Source organism: Sinohyriopsis cumingii, chromosome 8 (assembly GCF_028554795.1).
Source record: "Sinohyriopsis cumingii isolate HCF-2022 chromosome 8, ASM2855479v2, whole genome shotgun sequence".
NCBI classification, from domain to species: Eukaryota; Metazoa; Mollusca; class Bivalvia; order Unionida; family Unionidae; genus Sinohyriopsis; species Sinohyriopsis cumingii.
In genome coordinates this window covers 44,408,493-44,427,791 of record NC_142968.1, presented here as the reverse complement: position 1 = coordinate 44,427,791, position 19,299 = coordinate 44,408,493, and the positions used below count along the sequence as shown (strand labels likewise).

Here is a 19,299-nt window from a genome sequence, read left to right as displayed (position 1 = left end):
CATTTATAGGTGTGTCTCGTCGACCCAAAAGGTCTTTGCCCGTTTGCAGCAAGACATTTTTGCCTGCCCTCATGAAGGCTTCTTTAGGATTTTGTTTGTCGATGATGACATTTTGGAGAAATTCTTTGCCTTGTGTCAGTTCCGCATCTTTCAAGGCGTGCAATCCGCGTGTCACCATCGGTTTCAACACCAGGGCCACCGAACGAAAGGCCGATTTCAGCATATCTCCTAAACCGTGTCCTCGCTGTCGAGCAACCCCTCGGTACACTGGATACATGACTTACGAGTCGTGAGAGAACCGTTTTCGAAAATGGAGTTTCACCGTGACTTTTCCTTTGGTGAATGGAATATTTTGTCCCAGATCTCCTTTTATAGTAATGTTGACCGTGTCCAAATACGACTTGCTGACAGGCAAATAGTGAGGATGTACAAATTCGCGGTGAACGTGGTAAGTGTTTCCACCTTCCTCGTCAGTGACCGTGGCAGAATCCACTTTGAAAGGAATGACACGCAGTAACGGCACAGAGGTGTGTCCCACCACGTTGTACTCCACTACATCGGAGTACACAAACATCAAATTCAGTCCTTGGTTCAGTTCTACCGGGGCACGAAATAACTTGCTAAAAGACTCGTTGTCGTAAATGATTGGTAATTCGTCTTTCTTGAGCATGTCCATTCTCATGTCCATGTCTCCGCCCAACATGTCAAACAATTCAGGACAAAATAAAATGGAGACGATTTTACTCCCGTCAAATTTCATCAAGAAGCGACGAGCTGCTTTGTGGTATTCCATGGTGACACTTTTCTTGACACTTTCCAAAGCTTTCAGAAACACGACATTAAACCTGGAGGCTATGGTGCTCACCAAATGTTGACCACTAAAATAATAGCCTGGGGGAACGAACAAGTGATAGGTTTTGTACTTTTGATTTTGTGTGCCAGGGGTTTTGATGTTATATTTGCCATGTGTATCCAAGTACAGTTGCATTTGCTCGTCATAAACTTCCACATCAAAAGAATTTTGATTGGGAAGGACATTGAGGACTTGGGTCGGGTGAATGATTTCTACTAAAGCCACTTCCCAACGGGCTTCGTGATCTAATGGGATTATCTGAGGTAATTTGGCCGTGTAACAGCACAACGTGTACTTGGGAAACACCTCCATGGAACTGTCACTGGGTAAGGTTAAGTAAAATTGGTTTTGGTGACTCATAATTCCAGAGTTCTGTGGCTGTCCGAGGGGTTACTGGACGTCGTCCAGTTAGGTAAGTAACCTTTGTCGAAAGTGCGTTTGGTTTTGCCAATGCGTACCCAGTCTCCCACGGTCAACACTCCACTTTTCTTGGGGGCAGCCCTCGTCGGGGACGTACCAAACAGGCGCTCAAACACCAGCACTTCGTTCTCGGGAGTCACTTCTTGCGGGGCACGTCCGATGCTTCGATGGTAAGATTGGTTGTACGCTTGCACCAGGTGCGGTAAGATGTCGATGTACTTCAGAGTGTGGTGATGCTTAAAATATTTCCACATACGTTCTTTCAAAGTGCGTTGAAAACCTTTCACGATGCTGGCTTTGGTTTCGGGATTCTCGGTGGTAAAAAAAATGAATGTCACGTTTCTTTAATTCTTTTTGGAAAGCTTGGTTCAGAAATTCGGTGCCTTTGTCCCTTTGCCATCGAAGAGGGTGACGACCACTTTGTTTCAACACTCGTTGCAGGGTTCGCACTAACTCGCTGCTCGATTTGGAAGTCAAGGGTACGACCCAGGCAAATTTGGAAAAGACGTCGATGACACAAAACAAATATTTGTAGCCACGATTGTAGCTGGCCAAATGAGAGACATCGGCTAAATCGGCTTGCCATTGATGATCGATGCCTTCCACTTGGGTGCGACTTCTGGAAAACTTGCGTCGAATGGGTTTGTGTAAAGTGTAGGTAGCTTGTTCTTGTAACCATCGTTGCACTTGATTTAAACGGACACTTTTCAGTCGCATTTTGGCAGCACGATACAATTTTTGAACTCCTGCGTAACCTGCAGGATGCGAGGGATCGTAGTAAATGCTGGCTAACACTTTTTCCATTTTGTGTTTGTGTGTTAATAAGGTACCTACTCTTGGAAGATGCTACTCTTTTTCTCTTGGGGTACTTTCTTGGATTGCAATGCTTTGCGTGTGCGACCGGCAATAGGTGTTGAAGAGGAGGATGTCGGAACAGGGGATATCGGTTCTTGTTTCACTTCTGTCTTCACTTCTGTCTTCATTTTCTTTTTCTCTTGTGATGAAGAAGGGGTGGTCATCATCTTTTTAATCCATCCAATTCTGGAGGTAGGTGGTGTTGTTAACTTGCGTACTTTTTCTGGTGGAGTTTGAAACCCTTCTTCTTCTTCTTCTTTTTCTGTCTTAGTCACTGGTAGTGGTGGTGGTGGTACTGGTGATGGTGCTGGACTTTTCATCAAGGTCTTAAAATCTTTCAGAGTGGGTAGAGCTGTTTCGTCTAAAGCTTTCTGGTGAAAGAGTTGTAGTCGTTGCAAGAGTTGACCGTACTTTTGCGATTTTTCTGTTTCGGACAAATCTTGGAGATCCATCAAGGACTGCAATTCGTGTTGTAACTGGGACATTTAGCTCAAATGGGGATTAGGAGGTAAATACGGGGTGCGTTGTTGTTGCCAACGATGGTATTCCATCCATCGTTTGTAAGGCACTAAAGCTAGTTTTCGTCCTTCCATGGGGTTGTCAAGGGTCGATTCTGAGATCTTGGGACTTCAGAGGGTCTTTTTATCTTGCTCCCATCAGTCCTCCCAACATGGTTCCCAAGACTCCTTTCAGCAATGGGCCTAACAAGAGGGGTAAAATGCCTCCACGTTGGACCAACATCTTCTTCTTTTGACAAAGGGGGATTTTCTTTTGAACCATTTGGCGAAGAACGTGACGATGTTTGCCTAAGCATTGTTTCTGGTGTTTGGACAAAGGGATCGTACCTTTCAAGACGTTCAAACAACATTCGCACACGGTATCGATGACCTCTTTGGAAGCTGATTGAATGAGTTTTTTTCGTAGGGGTGGAGAAGCTTTGGACAGGACAGATAACATGTCCCCATGTTTGACTAAACGTGGTGGCAGTCCTTTCCTTTTCTTTCCTTGGGGTTGTTTAGAAGAGGGATGTTTTCTGGAGGGTGACATCTTCAGGAGCACCAAAACACTGATACCCTACTTGCTCACACACCTTTTTTATACTGGAACGCGTCGCCACTGATTGTCTTTACGTCGTATCAACTTGAGGACAGGCATGACACGTCGTGCAGGGGTACGTAACGGACTAAATCGAGCCAGTTCTTGCTTGGACAAATCCAGTAAACTTTGTAACATGCCCGATCTTTCTTGGACTTTGATTTTGGGAGAAGGTACTGTGTGAGCAGCAGCCACTGCCACTAAATTGGAGGGTCCTGCCACTGGGGAAGTTCTTGGGGTCATCAACGGAGAAGTTCTTGGTGTGATCAACGTCTCCAAGTACTCTTCAGTTCTTGGTGTCATCAACGGAGAAGTGGATGAACTTGAGGCTGCCGGAGACGGAGTCACCGTCGTGGCAGGTCGTGGTTTGCGAGTGTAAAGTTGCGTCCTGGCCGAAGTGCCTCTCTTGCGACTAGTTTTCTTCTGTGGACTTTTCTTTTTCTGGGGACTTTTTCTCTGTTTCTTTTTCTGGGGGCTTCTTTTCTTTTTCCGGGGTGGTGTCTGGTAAGAGGAGGGTCCCGCCACTGGAGAAGTTCTCCTTTGGGACCTGGTCTTTTTCTTCTTCTTGGAGCTTCGTTTGACTTTTTTCTTGGGGAGAACTTTGGGGTCATTAGGATCCCATCTTAAGAGAGAGCGAATGATGACCCCTCCTAGAGTACCGCTCCCTCCAGGTTTCAAAATGATTTGTTTTTTGGTTTGAGTGTCGATGCGGGAATCGGCCAGTTGGGTCAAAGCGACCTTGTTTCGATCAAAAAAGCGTTTGGTTTGATGAGGAATCTGAATGATCCCTTGGAGTAATTGACGTGCCGTCACCGTGAACCATCGTAAATTTGAGACTAGCTTCTAAGACACGAGCTCGTGTTTGTGGATTTTTTTCTCGACTGATGCCATACAAGGCACGAATCGATTTGACGGGAAGATGCGACTGAAGGGACGTCATGTTCACACTGTGTGAGACAGACGAAAAAAGGTCTGAGGTTTTTATAGATTTTTTTTATGGGGAGTGAAATGAAGTCGAGGACGGAGACGTGTACAGGACAGGCCCTCCGTCTTGGCACCAGTGGTGAAACAAGTGGGTACGAAATCGCAAATCATCGGGGGTCGTAGGTTTCAAGTCGAAGAGTAAATAGGCGTGTGGAGTTTGAGTGGCATCGTCGTACACCTGAGTCAGCCAAGGCGTTCCTAACTGTTTGGCTAAGACTTGCACTTGCGATTTATCTCGAGGGCTTTTAAACAAGACCACGTAATGCGCATTGAGACTGATGGTGCGATGGGCTTTACTTTGTTGAAACAAATTTTGAGTGATGTAAACGACACTGGCATTACGATGGTGCCCTTTGCTCGTGAACCACAGTTTAATTTCTTCTTCGTCTTCTCCTAACATGTCGTCGAAAATGACCAAATGGGTTTGACGGGAGTCAGAGACGATGCCGTCGTCTTCTTTAGGAATGCCTTCCACAAACACGATGGAATCGCCTTGACTTTCTCGCAAGAGGCTGTACGCCGATTGCCACTCTTTGTAACACCACACGATGCGCTGAGGTGGTCGATCGATCAAATGATGTTTATGTTCGATCAAGCGTTTGACGAATTCGGTTTTGCCTGAACCGCTAGGTCCACTAGGTCCAGCAATGAGCATGTTAAAGGGATGGTGAAGATACAAAGCCTCCCAACTGGCACGATCTAAGTGTTCGTCGATGACTTTGACAGTAGAGGAAGAGGGAGCAGAGACAGCAGAGGTAACCATAGTCTTAGGAATGTCACTTGTGACACGAAAACAGACAAGACAAGAGTTTATATACTTTTTCAGGACACGTTTATTGAATGTTTCAAATATGAACAACACGAAAGACAAAAATACATAAAAGCCAAATAGTTATGTACATGAATAAAAAACACATCAAAACGATCAAAGTGGAAGATAAACAAGTCTCTGTACAACATGTTTTTGGTAACCAAGATGTCCTAGGGACAGTGTGTAATGTTCTTACAGTCTCTACATGAGGTATTGTCACACAAGTGTCCTCCCGGAATGACCTTTCAGGAACGTCCATGACAGTCCTGTCCTGAAGCGAGTGGTTGTTCTCGGTGACGGGCTCTTCTGGCACTGTCACTAACACAGGTTGAAAAGTAACTTTTTTCCTTGAACAACTCTTGTGCATACTTGGCCACTTCTTGGATCCAAGCCTCAAAACCCCCCTTTTTCCAGTCACGAACATCTGTCCAGTGGGGGTGTAAGTCACAAGCTACACACACATCGTCATACACGTCTTCGGTAGCTAAAAGTTGACGAATCTTTTTTCCTGTTGAGGTAGAGAAGTATCCAGATGAAAACGCAAGGCTTTGAGCAAAAGGAGTCTTTCGTGACCATTTAAGGCCATTTGGGTGGTAAGTACTGTTCGTAAAGAGTCCACAAGGAATCGGCTAGTAAACGAAATCCCAGAAAACAAGTCACTAAGACACACACCACTTGTCGACCCAAATTGAATGGATACAGTTCTTGTAATAATTGATGGTAATGATCCACGGTTTGAATATAGTCATTGAGTTCCTTCCATGGAATCTGTTCAATTACATGTGATAAAAGTCGTGGCATGGCAGCTTGTTTTTATACTCTCTTTGTTTCGGAAACAATACACGTACTTTCTACCCAGAGATCTTCGTTCTCCAGTGGGGAATCTAAATCTTGCATACCGTAACCTAAACTTCAAAGTTTGTTTAGAAGTTTCCTCTTCCTCTAAGTAGATTCCACGTAAAATATGTTGGTAATCCTTTAACTTGTCTTCCTGAATGCGTTGCACTAGGTGAATCTCGAAGCAACCAAAATGATCAACACGTGGATCATCGGGGTCTTGGAAGTATTGAACAAGGTCTGACCACTGAAACAATTTCTGACGAATCAATTCTCTTATACCATTCAGGTACCAGTGGTTAAAGATCTGGTGGCGTAACGGATGCAGCTGTTCTTTACGTTTCACTTGTATTTTGACCAGCTCTCGGTAAATGCGTTCTCTCAACTCCACAGGCAAAGCACGAATGTTCTCTTGTAAAGCATCCATGAATAGGTCAGTCCCTACAATTCACAATCTTCTCCTAGAGCAAAAGTAATCCACATAGTGAGTAATTTCTGACCACTGCCATTCAGGGTAACGTCCAAGAATGTCACTGAACTCTTTTGATGTAAACGGTCTAGAGTAATATAATAGGACGAATGCACACTTGACCCAAAGAAATCTAACACACTGGCTGACTTTTTTCACTTTCCTCTTATGAATTTCTCGACACAAAAGTTCTACAGTTACCCATTGAGATTTCACTCTGGCAAACCCCTGCCAAACTTCCTTGTAAATCTTCTCTTGCAGTTCTTTAGGTAATGATTCAATATCGTTTTTGAAATGAAGTTTAAATACTGGTCTCGGTGATGTCCAACATTTGACTCCTAACCAATCTGGTTTCTTTTTCGTCAACGACATGGTAAGTTACTTCAATGTCTCGGTCCCACTAAGGGTAAGTAATGACAATTCAGTGACCATCGAGCATGTTCTACGTAGGCCGAATCTTGCGGTTCCCAGTGGTGAAGTGACACACCGCAACTGAAGCACTTGACTTTATCCCCTTCGCCCAAGTAGAACAATCCGGCTCTGGCTAATTCTTCGGGGGTTGGTCCTCCCAGATACTTAGGCCATTTTCCTTTGAACGATTGAAGACGATTTTCAAAGTCGCAGTATTCCGACAAACACACAGGAATCGAATATTCGTCTTTCCCAGGTTCGTTTCGATGAGGGTTGGGTGACATGGACAGGAGTTTTCTCAGGGCTGGATTACATCCGCAGGGGGGTAGACGTGAAGGTGAACATCCACCTTTAAAATGAAACCCAGTAAAGTGTCCAAGAGGACGAGCGGCATCGCTTTCGCATCCCTCAGGTTTGGCACGCACAGCATCACTTTCCATGATAGGGGTAGTGAGAACAAAGTTCCCATGATGCTTTACGGCATCGCTAAGGTTACAGCGTACAGCATCGTTCCCATCGCAAGGCTCACAATCGCATTCCACTTCAGACGTCCCACACTTGAAGTCTACCTGTCTGAACTTGTTTTGTGTTTCTCTGAAAGTATTCATCTTGTTCGCTTGTCTTGGTAGTCACAATGAACTATCGATCTTGACCATAGCCCCTTTTTATACTAGTCGCAATGCAGTCTTAAGCTTGTACATCGTTGTCTTGTTTTGGAAGGTACCGTTTCTAAGGTACCGTCATCGTTGTACCGTAATGTCATGGGTGGAAAGGCTATAGAAAGGTAAGGGCATTGCGGAGACCATCGAGTATGTTCCAGAATAGGTGAATCTTTATACATACATAGATCCATTCGTAACTTCAGTCCGCAAGCGAAACACTGTACTTCGTATCCCAATCCTGACTCAGGTCCCAAGTAAACAAATCCTGTTCTAGCTAAAACATGCGAAGAAGGTAATCCTTTCCTATCCGTAGGCCATGCTTGAAACGTTTCCAATCGACGGGCACAATCACAATAGTCAGGCAAGAAAACCGGAAAATGGCAGGGTTTGAACTTGGAGTTCTCATCGGGTTTCTCACTCGATTCTTGCTGTGGCGAAGTCATCCTTCTGGTGGGTGGCTATCCTCTTACAACCAATGTTTTATACCAACATGTCCATACGGCAAAGTAAAGTGGTTGGGCAGCCGCACTCGCTTCTGGTACACGATTTGATAGACTTTTTCCAAGGGTCCACTGACGATGTGGTGAGTGGGTAAACGTACAATCTTGTTGGGTTGATAGGTGGTCACTTTAAAGTGTTCATCTTCTCTAGACTGCAAGGCTTCTTTCAATGCGCCAAAGTTCACCACTCGACTGGTACGATAATTCAGAGTCAATCCTTTCACTTTACACGTCGTGTGCACTTCTCCTTGTTTGTCCCGGTATTCGTAACCGTAATTTTTAGGACCACCACTGGCGAAACTTAGAATCTTGTCGTCGGGGTGCTCGTCTGTCCAGGCTCCTAAACGGTCTCCTTCGATGTCAGGGTGCTGTTGACTCGGGTGGTCAATGTAAATGCAACTGTCCGTGTCAAAGTACAGGACACGTTCCCCTAACAGTTCTAAAGCTTCGTACAATTTTAAGCGAGCATGAGCTGTCACGTAAGCCGAAATGATAACATTTCCAAAGGGGTCGTCTTGTACAAAGTCCAGATCTTCTTCGTAATTCACAAAGATCAAATCCTCGCGAACGACGTCCACGTGTTTCATGAATCTGGTTTTGTCGTGAATCATCTGGAAGTAGAGGGAAGGTTCGGTCAAATATTCCGTCTTGGATAAACACGGGCGTTGTGCCATTTTACCCCACAAGCAATTTAACATCACTTTGGCAAACGATCGCCTGCCTTCGTTTTTCTCAGTGTGATCTAAAGGGATGCGTTCTTGTTCATAGTATTTCTCTTTGAATGTCTTTTGGTCTTCGGGAGTGTGACACCAGGACGGATAGCCGCTGGCTTCTTGCTTCAGTTTCAAAAAGGCATCCACGTAGTCTGCGAAAATGCCTTTCTGCGCGGGGTCACCCTTGTGGTATTGTTCCGTCTTGGGAAAGTGACAAATTTCGTACACTTCTAACAGTTGGTATCCCATGTCCAGAGCTTTGAACAATTCTACGCTGACCCACGTCCCCGTCAAGGCTCTTTCTTCCTGGGTTTGATGACAAGGTTGCTCTTGGTTGCACGTTTCGGCACAAGTACGGCACAAAGGAAACATCAGTTTGCCTTGACAATGATGAGGTAAGACGGGATGATATAGGTTCGTGGGAGGCAAAACTTTGCACTTGATCAAGCCTTCGTATTGTCGAATGTTTTTCAGGTCGATGTGTTCCGTGAACAATTGCGGGTGCCCTACAGGAAAGCGAAAATATTTGCACACGTTAGGATACAGCGAACACACGTCCAAGTATTTGATTTCTTCTCCTTTCTCTTCGTCGGCTTGGTACAGCAAACAGGTGGCATTGGTCCTTCCTCCGTACAAACTATCCCTCGGGTTCAGGGGGTCCATGAACTGGTAACTTTCCACGAGGCGTTTAAATTCGGGATCAGTTTTCAAACGGTGATCCTATTCGTGTTTCCACATTTCCACCACTTGGTATCCTTCCTGTTCTAACTTTAGGCGTCGCTGACAAGTGGCCTGGTACAAGTCTTCCATGGTTCGTTGTAAGCGAGCATGCTGAATCCATTTGTCTTCCTTGTCACACAAGTAATGTAACCAGCGTAGGGCTTTGACCGAGTATTGACGTTTGACATAGTTGGTCGTTTGAGGACTGATGACAGCCACGGTGTTTTCAGGCATGAATCGTTGTCGGTACACTAAGGAACACGCTTTGGCAATGGTGCAAGCTTCTTTCAAAGGATCGACCCCTCCGTGTTCCATGAACAGTTCTCGAAATTTTCCACAGCAACGCCGCAAAATGTCCACGTCGGAACGACAATACTTTAACATTTCTTCCTGAAAGTCAAAAGGGTTCGAGGCATGGGTCTAGTACCAACCGTAGAAAGCGTCTCGTTGTTCGGTACGCATGTTGTCGGGGTCGTAATAGTGAGCCTCAGGTAAATGGGGTAGAACGGCGTGTTGATTGGCTTCCGTATTGAAAAAGTGGTGAAAGTACCCTTTAGCCATTTCTGTCATTCCAAACGTTTTAGGCATTCGACTCAAAGACATGGCCAAGTAACTCATCGAATCTTTAAACTGTACTTGTCCTACTTGCATGAAAATGATTTTGGCTCCGTTCAAAGTGACTTTAGGACGTTCGGTGCCATGTTCCGTATAGTATCTCAAAAGAAACTGTCCGTCGTATCCGGAGAAATTGTGAGCCATCACCGTGGCATGACGATGACAATCTCCGTAACGTTCGATGTCCTCTTGGCTCCACGTCTTGTCGATGGGGTCTAAGACCCATCGGGCGAAATCGGCTAGCGTGTTCGGTCCCCGAAAGATTTTTTCACGCCCTCCAGGAATCTTGCTGCAGTAAGGGCAATGACTCACGATAGGTTCTTGAGTGCACTTTTCGCACGCTCGATGAGCCACGCAGAAATTAGGAATGTGAATGCCGGTCTCTTGCATGCATTCGAAATCGAAAAAGATGAAATTGTCTTTCTTCTTGTGTCCATCCTCTTTCTCTGGTTGGGGTTGGTATTTTTGCACGTAGCATTGATGTTCCAAGTCCACGATGTGGTGACAAATGTGACATTTTTTCTTTCCTGAACATACGTGTGCCTTGGCACTATTGGCACGTATGCCTTGTCCACACGCGGAGCACAATCTCAGCAGTTGACAAACGCATTTCTTCTGTGAACCTTGCGCCTTCAAATGTTATTGGTAACAGGCAGGGCTGACAAACGTGCGCTGACAAGTTGAACAATGCACTGGTTCTTGCCCTTCGCTAAGACAGGGTGGAGAGAACAAACATCTTGAGCATTTCGAGCCAAAATGCTTGTGTTGCTCTCGATTGTTATAGCCATAGTCACATTTCTCACAGTAATAACCGTATCCCAGGAATCCGGTGATACTGGTAATGGTATCGAAATGGTCATCGTGATGATAGACATGAATGTATTTTCCGTCCTTAAAGTCTTTCCCTCGAAACAACAGAGGCCCAGGCATTTCTTGAGGGTGCACTTTCAAGGTGTAGCATGGAGCTAAAATATCTTGCAATGTTTGCATCTCAGGAATGCCACAGGGTGTGTCTGTGGACAGGCCGGCTTGTTGCAACAGGAGTTCTGCTTTACTTCGTTGTTTGGCTCGGTCGGATCGTTGAATAGTTTTCCAGGTTCTTTTCCATTCTACCGTGTCGTTCTTGTTGGCATAGGTTCGTCCCACCACGATTGCACGGGCTAAACACATCTGGTCTTGAGGGTTGTGAATTCGGACGAGACTCTTTTTGGTGATGCGAAGGTCGTTCACCAATAAGACTTTTTTGCGGCCAGTCCCTTGAGAAGGAGAGACGTGGGTCATGTCCAGTGTGGCTTTTCCATCGGTGATGTCAAACTGGTCATTGGATTGTTGTACGTGTTGAATCTTGTCCATGACTTTGGAAGCAGTCAATTCTGCAGGGCTGCTAAACTCGATGCAAACAGGGGATTTCAAACCGTCGTGTTGTATGGAAAGTCTCAAGCGATCGTCTTCTTTGGGTTGACATTGTCGCTTGAGTGTGGTGAGCAAAGAATCCCACACCCCGGTGATGAACCCTTCTGCTTTCTCCAAGGGTACTTCGGACTTGAAATCTTTAAACTTCACCGTGTATTTGTAAGCCGTGGTTCTAAATTTTCTAGAGGAGCGCTTTTCCGTCTCTCGAATGGAATAGTACTTTTCAGGGTTGACTAAGGGTGGTGAACTTTGTTTAGAGGGTTCGGATTCTGGTTCACTCATGTCCTCTTCAAAATCACTGGCATGAATTTGTGCCAAGACTTCAGCCCTGGTACGAGGCGATAGATCACGTTTCTGCCTCTTACTTTCTTCTTCTTTCTTCTCAAATGAATTGGATCGTTTCATCTTGAGTGCAAAACGTCAAATGACTAAAGTTTAAACACCATAGACTAATTTATAGTCATGGCAGACCAGCGTATATAAAAGGGTGTGTGTCTTGTCCTTTCACTATTCATTTCACTCTCAAACCGAGCACAACGATGGAAGAGACTACACAAATCGAACATTTCATCAGAGCTTTGCGAGGGGTCATTAGAAAATTCTCTTCAGACCAGCCGACGGACTACTCTCCTTCCTTGCGAGATAAAATTCAAGATACTTGCTATATCTGTCAGAAGAAAGGACATTGGTCTTCAGAGTGTCCAGACCGTCAAAAAAGAAAAAAAAGGGGCTAGAAAAGACAAAAGTCAAGATACCTGTTATTATTGTCAAGAAAAAGGACATTGGTCTCCAGATTGCCCAAAAAAGAAACAAGAGGAGTCAGAAGAAAAGAGGGATTCTTCAGAACAAGAGAGGGATTCTTCAGAGGAAGAAAGCAGCCAGGTAAAGAAAAAGAAACAGGAGAAGAAAAGAAGAAGGGAAGAAAGTGAGGAGGAAGAGGAGGAAAAGAATGTGACGGTGAAGAAATTTAAAAAACAGAGAGACTAAATAATGAGACAAAAGAAGTGTATGAACTTTTTAAAGTGCTCTGTTGTGAATTGTGAATTGGATTGTAAATATTTATAAAAGAATAAATTAGGTATAAAAAATGTAAGTGTCTTTGGGTTTTGATTTTAAAATAAGAACGTACACTCACGCACTCATACACAGACACGTACTATCGGGGTAAAATGTTTTTTTTTTTTGAGTTATTGGCAATTGAAAGTCTATCTCTTTTCGAGAAATGTGGGTGGCCCTGAAAAGGGCCTTTTTTTGGTGTAGGGGTGAGTTTAAGCAATCAACTTTAACTGCCTTAAGCCTTTGCCACGACCAAGTCCTACTTCTGGACTGCGTCCTGTTGATGATGATGATGATGATGATTTGGTTGAAATCACTAAGGGTGGCATGGTAGGCTTAGTCACAGGGTTGGCGTGTTTAGCTCGGGAAGGTTGTATTCTCTTCGGTCGTAATAAAGAAGTCTGATACATTTGTTTCAGACTTCTTAACTCCGCTAAAATGTCTAACAATACCGTGACCGTTTGATTTTCACACCCTTGTTTCTTTGCTGCTTCTTCTTCTTCTTGTTTTTTTTTCGTACCTCTTCTTCTTGCTGTTGTTGCTGTAGGAGAAAAGCTTGTTCCGCTTCCTTTTGCTGTAGCATAAATTTCTCCAATTCTTCTTTCTGTCTCTGTCTAAAATTCTCCACGTGCGGTAATGAAGAAGGAGACGAAGGTTCCGGAACAAATTCTTGCGAGGTAAGAAAATCCACAAAATCATAATTCACCTCTTCTGAAAGTAAGTCCGGGTTCCCTTGGGTGGTCTCCACTGCTGGTGCACCCCAATTGATCGTTTTCTGAGTTTCCGTCATGTTGAATAACTGTCGCATAGATTGACTGCACACAGGCGCTAGCGAATCTATATAGACCACGTGACGTCACAGACTGCTCTCTTCGGATTGGATGCGGGCTGACTGAATTTTGTAACGCGTGTTTGGATTGGTCAACAAACTCAATCCGTTTCAATCCTACCTCCACCTATAAATAAGCGCTGTTCACTGCATTGATTCACCTGTTCTCGGCGCCTCAACATGTGGATCCACGTACACTCTTCCACCCTTGTGTCAACGATGATGTTCCGGACGGACATACCCATGTATGTCCGATCCAACTGGACAGTTGTCCATAGGACAGACACCAGTCTGTGGATACGTAGGATCTACGTAGAAAGACAAGGATGCCTCAAAAGAGTCCTGATTTACGGTCCTACAGTGAGACGCAGCCTAAGGACAAGAAGAAGACCAATGCGGTACCCCTTATGTTAATGGATACATTAACATAAACCCAAAGGCCCTTTTCAGGGCCACTCCAATCTCTCGAAAAGAGATAGACTTTCAATTGCCTACCCCCTTTTTTTTTTTTTTTTTTTATTTTTTTAAAATAGGGTCCCGACCCTGTTCCATTTTCCCTTGTCGCTCAACAGTCCCAAAATATATTCCCCATGTTAAATTCCCCTTGGTGCTCAACAGTCCCACGATTTATTCCCCATGTTAAATTCCCCTTGTCGCCAGGGTACAAACTTTTTTCTTTAATGTTAAATTTTCCATTGTCTCCAGGGTACAACCCCCCTATTTTAACATTAAAGTCCCATTGTCGCTAGGGTATCCCCATTCACTACTGCTGATTTTGATCTTCAAGTCATAAACTTTCTGTAGAGATTGGTACACGTGATTGAGTATTACTTCACATCGTTTGTGCAGTTTTTTTTATCACAGTAATTTGCTGTCGATAGAAGATTAAAATCGTACATTTTTTCATTTGTAAATATTATCAAAATCTAAAAGAAAAGTATTCAGACAAATTTTGGTATAATAGTCCATCTCTGGAAAAATTGTATGGCTTTATGTTAACACAGAATCATGTTGGTACTCATAGAGTTGCATTATTTACATACCATTTGCTGCATCGGCAAGAAAATATATAAAATATTTACAATACGTAAATGTACGTTTCGGGTGATTGATTTTGTCTTTGCTTATATTACTATATTATGGACGGTGATCTAGATTACCAATTAAATTCTTGAATCCTTAATCTTTAAAAAGTAGAATTTATAAAAAGATACATACTTCGGAATTGTTTTAAGGAATTTAAACTTTCAGAATGAAATTGGAAAAAAAAAAGATTTTGCTCTAAAAATATAACAATCGAATTTATTTTTATTTCAGTCTTTGCAGACTTAGATAAATCTACTTGATTTTGAAGATACTTAATTTTCGAATAATCACCACACGCAGTAACTAACCTATATAAAAACTCTCTACTTGCATTCCCAATGTACTTTTTCTCGAAGGGTAAAAATACATGAATTCATTAACAATAATTCATGTGTCTAAAAATATTGCTGATTTTCCAATGTCATTAAATCATTTGACAGAGGATGTGTATAATAAAATTATAATTGTCGTTAAATTATTTAACATAGTATGTGTATAATTAAATTTTCAATGTCATCAAATTATTTGACAGTGTGTATTCCCGAATTGTCAATGTCATTAAATATATTTCACAGAGTATGTATATGCCGTTAAAAGCTTGACAGAGAATATGTGTATGTTAAGTGCTGAAATCTACATATTTATACTTCACCGCCGTCTTTAGAAAGTAATGTGCAGGTGCGCTTCAGTACTCTATTCGTGTATTAAGAAATTAAAGTACATGAGAGAAGGGGGAAATGAAACATCTGTAGGTGCTTGCATGTGCTTTATTCGTATCTAGATAAAATACGAAAGAAAATATGAAAAGTTTACTGGACATTGTTGGTAAATGTTGACTAGTAGCGTAAGCAACCGCTCAACCATCTCCAGTAGGGTTCAAAATTTCCATAAATAACTTTGTTTTTATATCTGGAATTGGTACCAAAATTATTTGTTTGGGGAAGGGTAGGGTAGAATTTTTTGCTGTGCCAGATCAGGGGGTTTAAAAATTTCCGTATGAAAAATGGAGTCTGTTCTATTGCACAACAGTCAAAGAGGACCAACATGATAAGTAGCAATAGTTCACGTATGTTTGTATTTGGCGAATAGAAAAATGGTATAACGTCAATACAACGAGATTTATATCAAACATCGAAATATACGACATAATATTAATAACAATACCGTGTGTTTACGGTAGATTGGATTTCTTGTTGAATTTGTCCAAGCTCACATTGATTACACTAACAGTCAGTATTGCATCTGGAAAGTAAAACTAAAGGTGATTTTAATACGAAGTTACCTCTCCGTGTCAAAAGAACTGTTATTTCGTTTCATGTATAATTTTCACCTTTGTTTTGTAAATGCTCAAATTTATGTGAAGATTTCGCTTACATCATTAAAATATCCATTCATCTATTTTAACATAGATCACACTTATTATTTTGAAAATAATTTATATTTTAGGAATAGATTTAATATTTGCTAAAATATTGTATTAATCTTCCTGAGATCCATTTTAAAATTCAAAGAAGTTTCGTGAGCCTTCGTAATGATGTAAGCAGCACCAATGGCTTCTACTCGTAACCCTACTAGGTAAATCTGTTAAAAAGTAGAATTTTGTTCAGTCTGTCAGCTGAAAATGGATCTAAGCAATCTGTTGATAAATACCCTGGCAATTTCGTCTGCCTTCCACCCATTGCCCCATCACGCGGTCTTGAAATCAGACTTTATTCATGTTAAGGAGGCATGCTCAAGGAGTCAAGGTAGTCCTATAGTCCTACAGTGTAGCACGTATCATGAGTTATCTGTTTTGGTGTTACGTCTTACTGCCCAATTAACGGCATTTTTGTGAAGCGTTTTCAGATGTTGACTGACATTGGAACAAGCGTCAAATTTTTAAAGAATATCCCACTCACTTGGCAGCACATATTGAAACTTTTCCACAAATTAAAGCCGTGTTGATATAGGCGGACTTTACTTTCTTTGATGTCTTTTTCAGATAAATTAAAATTCTCTTACAAGCAGATGGACCTGTTATTAAAGTTATGTTGACCATTATTTCAGTTGCTTGGAATGTGACAGAAGTGGCGTGTGTGTCTGATATGTATTTTTAAAGTAGCTTTAACAATTTTGCAGTCATATTGCTACGATTTCTGCATTGTGAGTTTATAGTGATGTCTAGCACTGAGGCATCATGCCAAAGACATGTGGCATGATGTACCACCCAGTTACATCATCCTGACACCAGGCTGACCAGTCCTAACACTAACCTTGTAATGCTGAGTGCCAAGCAAGGCAGTTGTTAGTACCATTTTTGTAAGTCTTTGGTATGACTCGGCCAGGAATCCCACAACCTCCCGCATTCGAGTTGGATACTCTAACTGCCAGAATTAGTTAAAAGGACGATAAATATCTTGAACAAAACTAAGCTATCGAAACACATCCTTCAATATTAGTATATTTTTATTTGTTTTGTTAAAGAAACATTTTTAATCTAATCCGATTTTGACATTCCCCACTTCCATTGCATTCCAACCAGCTTAACAGAGCATGAAAATGCATCCATTTGCTACTGTCAGATTTTGATTCCATCAGGATGAAGACAGCAAAGTAAGTATAAACAGTTAGATTTAAATTTGTGGAAGATGGGCTGCTAAGTATGTGACATATTCCTGAAAATGTTATTTTTTGTTCTCCAGTCATTTGACTTGGAACACGCTACACAAAGCCGTTATCTAGGCAGTAAGAAGTAGCACCATAAAATAAAAAAAATGTGATACATCTTGCATTGTAGGACTAGGTAGTCCTACAGTGTAAGATGCCTCCCCTGATATTTGTGTTTTAAAAGGCCACCATCTAAACTGCCAAAATAATGGCATTGTGTAGTGTGTTCCGAGGTCGACCAACATCGGAATAAGAAGTCAAATTTTCAGGAATATCGCCCACTTGATAGCCCATAATGATGCATTTTCACAAACTAAAGTCATTGTTTTTTGTCATACTTTACTTACTCTGATGTCTTTTTTTTCTAATAAATTCAAATTCTAACAGAAGCAAACAAATGTGTTTTGACGTTCTGTTGGCCTTTACTTCATTTGGCTGGAATGATATGGAAGCTGGGAATGCCAAAATTAGATTAAGTTGAGGTATGTTTCTTACCAAACCAGCAAACTGAATAAAAAATATACTAATATTGAAGTCATATTGACAGATTATTTTCCCTTCCAGAATGTTGCTATTATGTACTTTTTATGGTTAAATTTCTTATATTTCAAAAGCTCTAGGCATGAAATGAGAAGAAAAAAATTGTGATCAGTTTTATTGTTTCCCTTATTAGTGTCCACACAAGGCTGAAAAGGTAGTGGTGATTAGGCAGGATTTGGGGATTTATATTGATTAATTTATTGCTCAAATACATACTAAAACATAATATCAGGGGTCTGTTCATAGATACCATAATCTGCCTTGTTTGATTATTTAAAATCCCTGTTGACAAAAATGCCAGATGAGTATCTGATACATGCCAACCATTACACTTCTGGCACAATCCTAACCTTTTTTCCTCCTACTTATGATTTATGCTTGCCTTTATATCAGTTATGCTCTTTTGGTACAGTAAAAGAAGAAAAGAAAAATAAAGCAATAAAAAGTTGTTTTTGTCATTTTTGTTATCATTTCTTTAATTCCGCTCATATAAATTTGAGAAAATTCTTAAAAAGATCACTACTGCATACAAAATGATTAAGGATATCTTCCATTTTATCTGTTTGTACCAACTTTATATGACCCATTTCCAAGAAAACAGACAGGTTTCTTCAAATTCGAACTTTGCCTCATAAATTAATCATATTAATAACCTAGTTATTTAGCAGACCAGTCTATACTTTTAAAGAAAATTGCATCACATGTTAAGTGAAATGCTTTACATTGCAAGTTGTAGATGCTATATGATGGAAAATGTTTGAGCAGATGGATCTGTTCAAGTTTCAATGCATGTCAGATCAAAAAAAAGGACAAATTAACACAGCTTTCCAATTTTTAGAAGTGTATGAGAGTAATGTAATACAGCAGACTGAGCACAGGATCATGCACATTATAAAATTCCAGTTCACGCTCATTCAATGAAAGTTACACATGTAGACTAGTTCATGTGAGCGCAGAATGTAAATAATTTTTCAGTATATTTTGTGTTTTGTTCTAATACTATGATCCTATGCATGAAATAGAAATCACATCTGACATGCTCAGTGACACCTATTGTAGCCATTTTAAACAATAGGCTAATTGGTAGTCTTTGCACTAAGCTGAAGGGACACCTTTCAAACTTAATTGTTTGTAATAAAGTGCATGGGGTAGTGAAAATTCAAGGAGATGGTATGACTATATATTATAATCTATGTGATCCTTAGTCATACGGTTTTCTAATCTGTCCTTATTTATGGACTAGTAACAGTTTTTAAAATCATACAAATTGACATCCATGTACAAAGGCACATGTTGAAACAAAAGTAGTGTAAACACTGCCAATATAAATATGAATACCAGGGCTCATGAATGATTCAAGCATTTTGCTATGTATAATTCTGATATGCCTGTAAATTGTTAGGTAGCTGAAAAATATTGTATTACTAGTATCTTGCTAGATCCCATTTTCAATTGTGTATTTCAGAATATGGAATTTGCTAGTTGACATCGAACATTGCCTGGTTTTTGCAGGCTGAAAATATTCAGCTATCAGAATACTGAAAAAGTTTAATTTTGGTCAGCACCAACAAAATCATTTTATATATATATTTTTAAAAAAACCCATTAAATTACGCACCAATCAATATACACATCATTTTATAACTAATGGGTCATGAATCTCATTTTAGGTTTAATTTGTGAACCTCAGTAAACTGAAAAACCACTAAAAACAATCTTTTACTTGGTTGTTGGGATTTTCAGTCTTCATGTTTCAATTAAGTGCCTGGCCCTTATGAAGGCAT

General features: G+C 41.3%; 1 protein-coding gene across 1 annotated transcript in view; it reads left to right on the top strand.

Annotated features, from left to right (window-relative positions):
* The first annotated feature begins 15,793 nt into the window (after nt 1–15,793).
* LOC149793396 (dynactin subunit 6-like) overlaps nt 15,794–19,299 on the top strand; it is a 41,774-nt gene continuing 38,268 nt past the window's right edge. Inside the window, exon 1 of the mRNA XM_089967379.1 lies at nt 15,794–15,904. Within this exon, the coding sequence (XP_089823505.1) occupies nt 15,879–15,904 (26 nt within the window). The 5' untranslated portion in view covers nt 15,794–15,878. The remainder of the gene's footprint in view (nt 15,905–19,299) is intronic.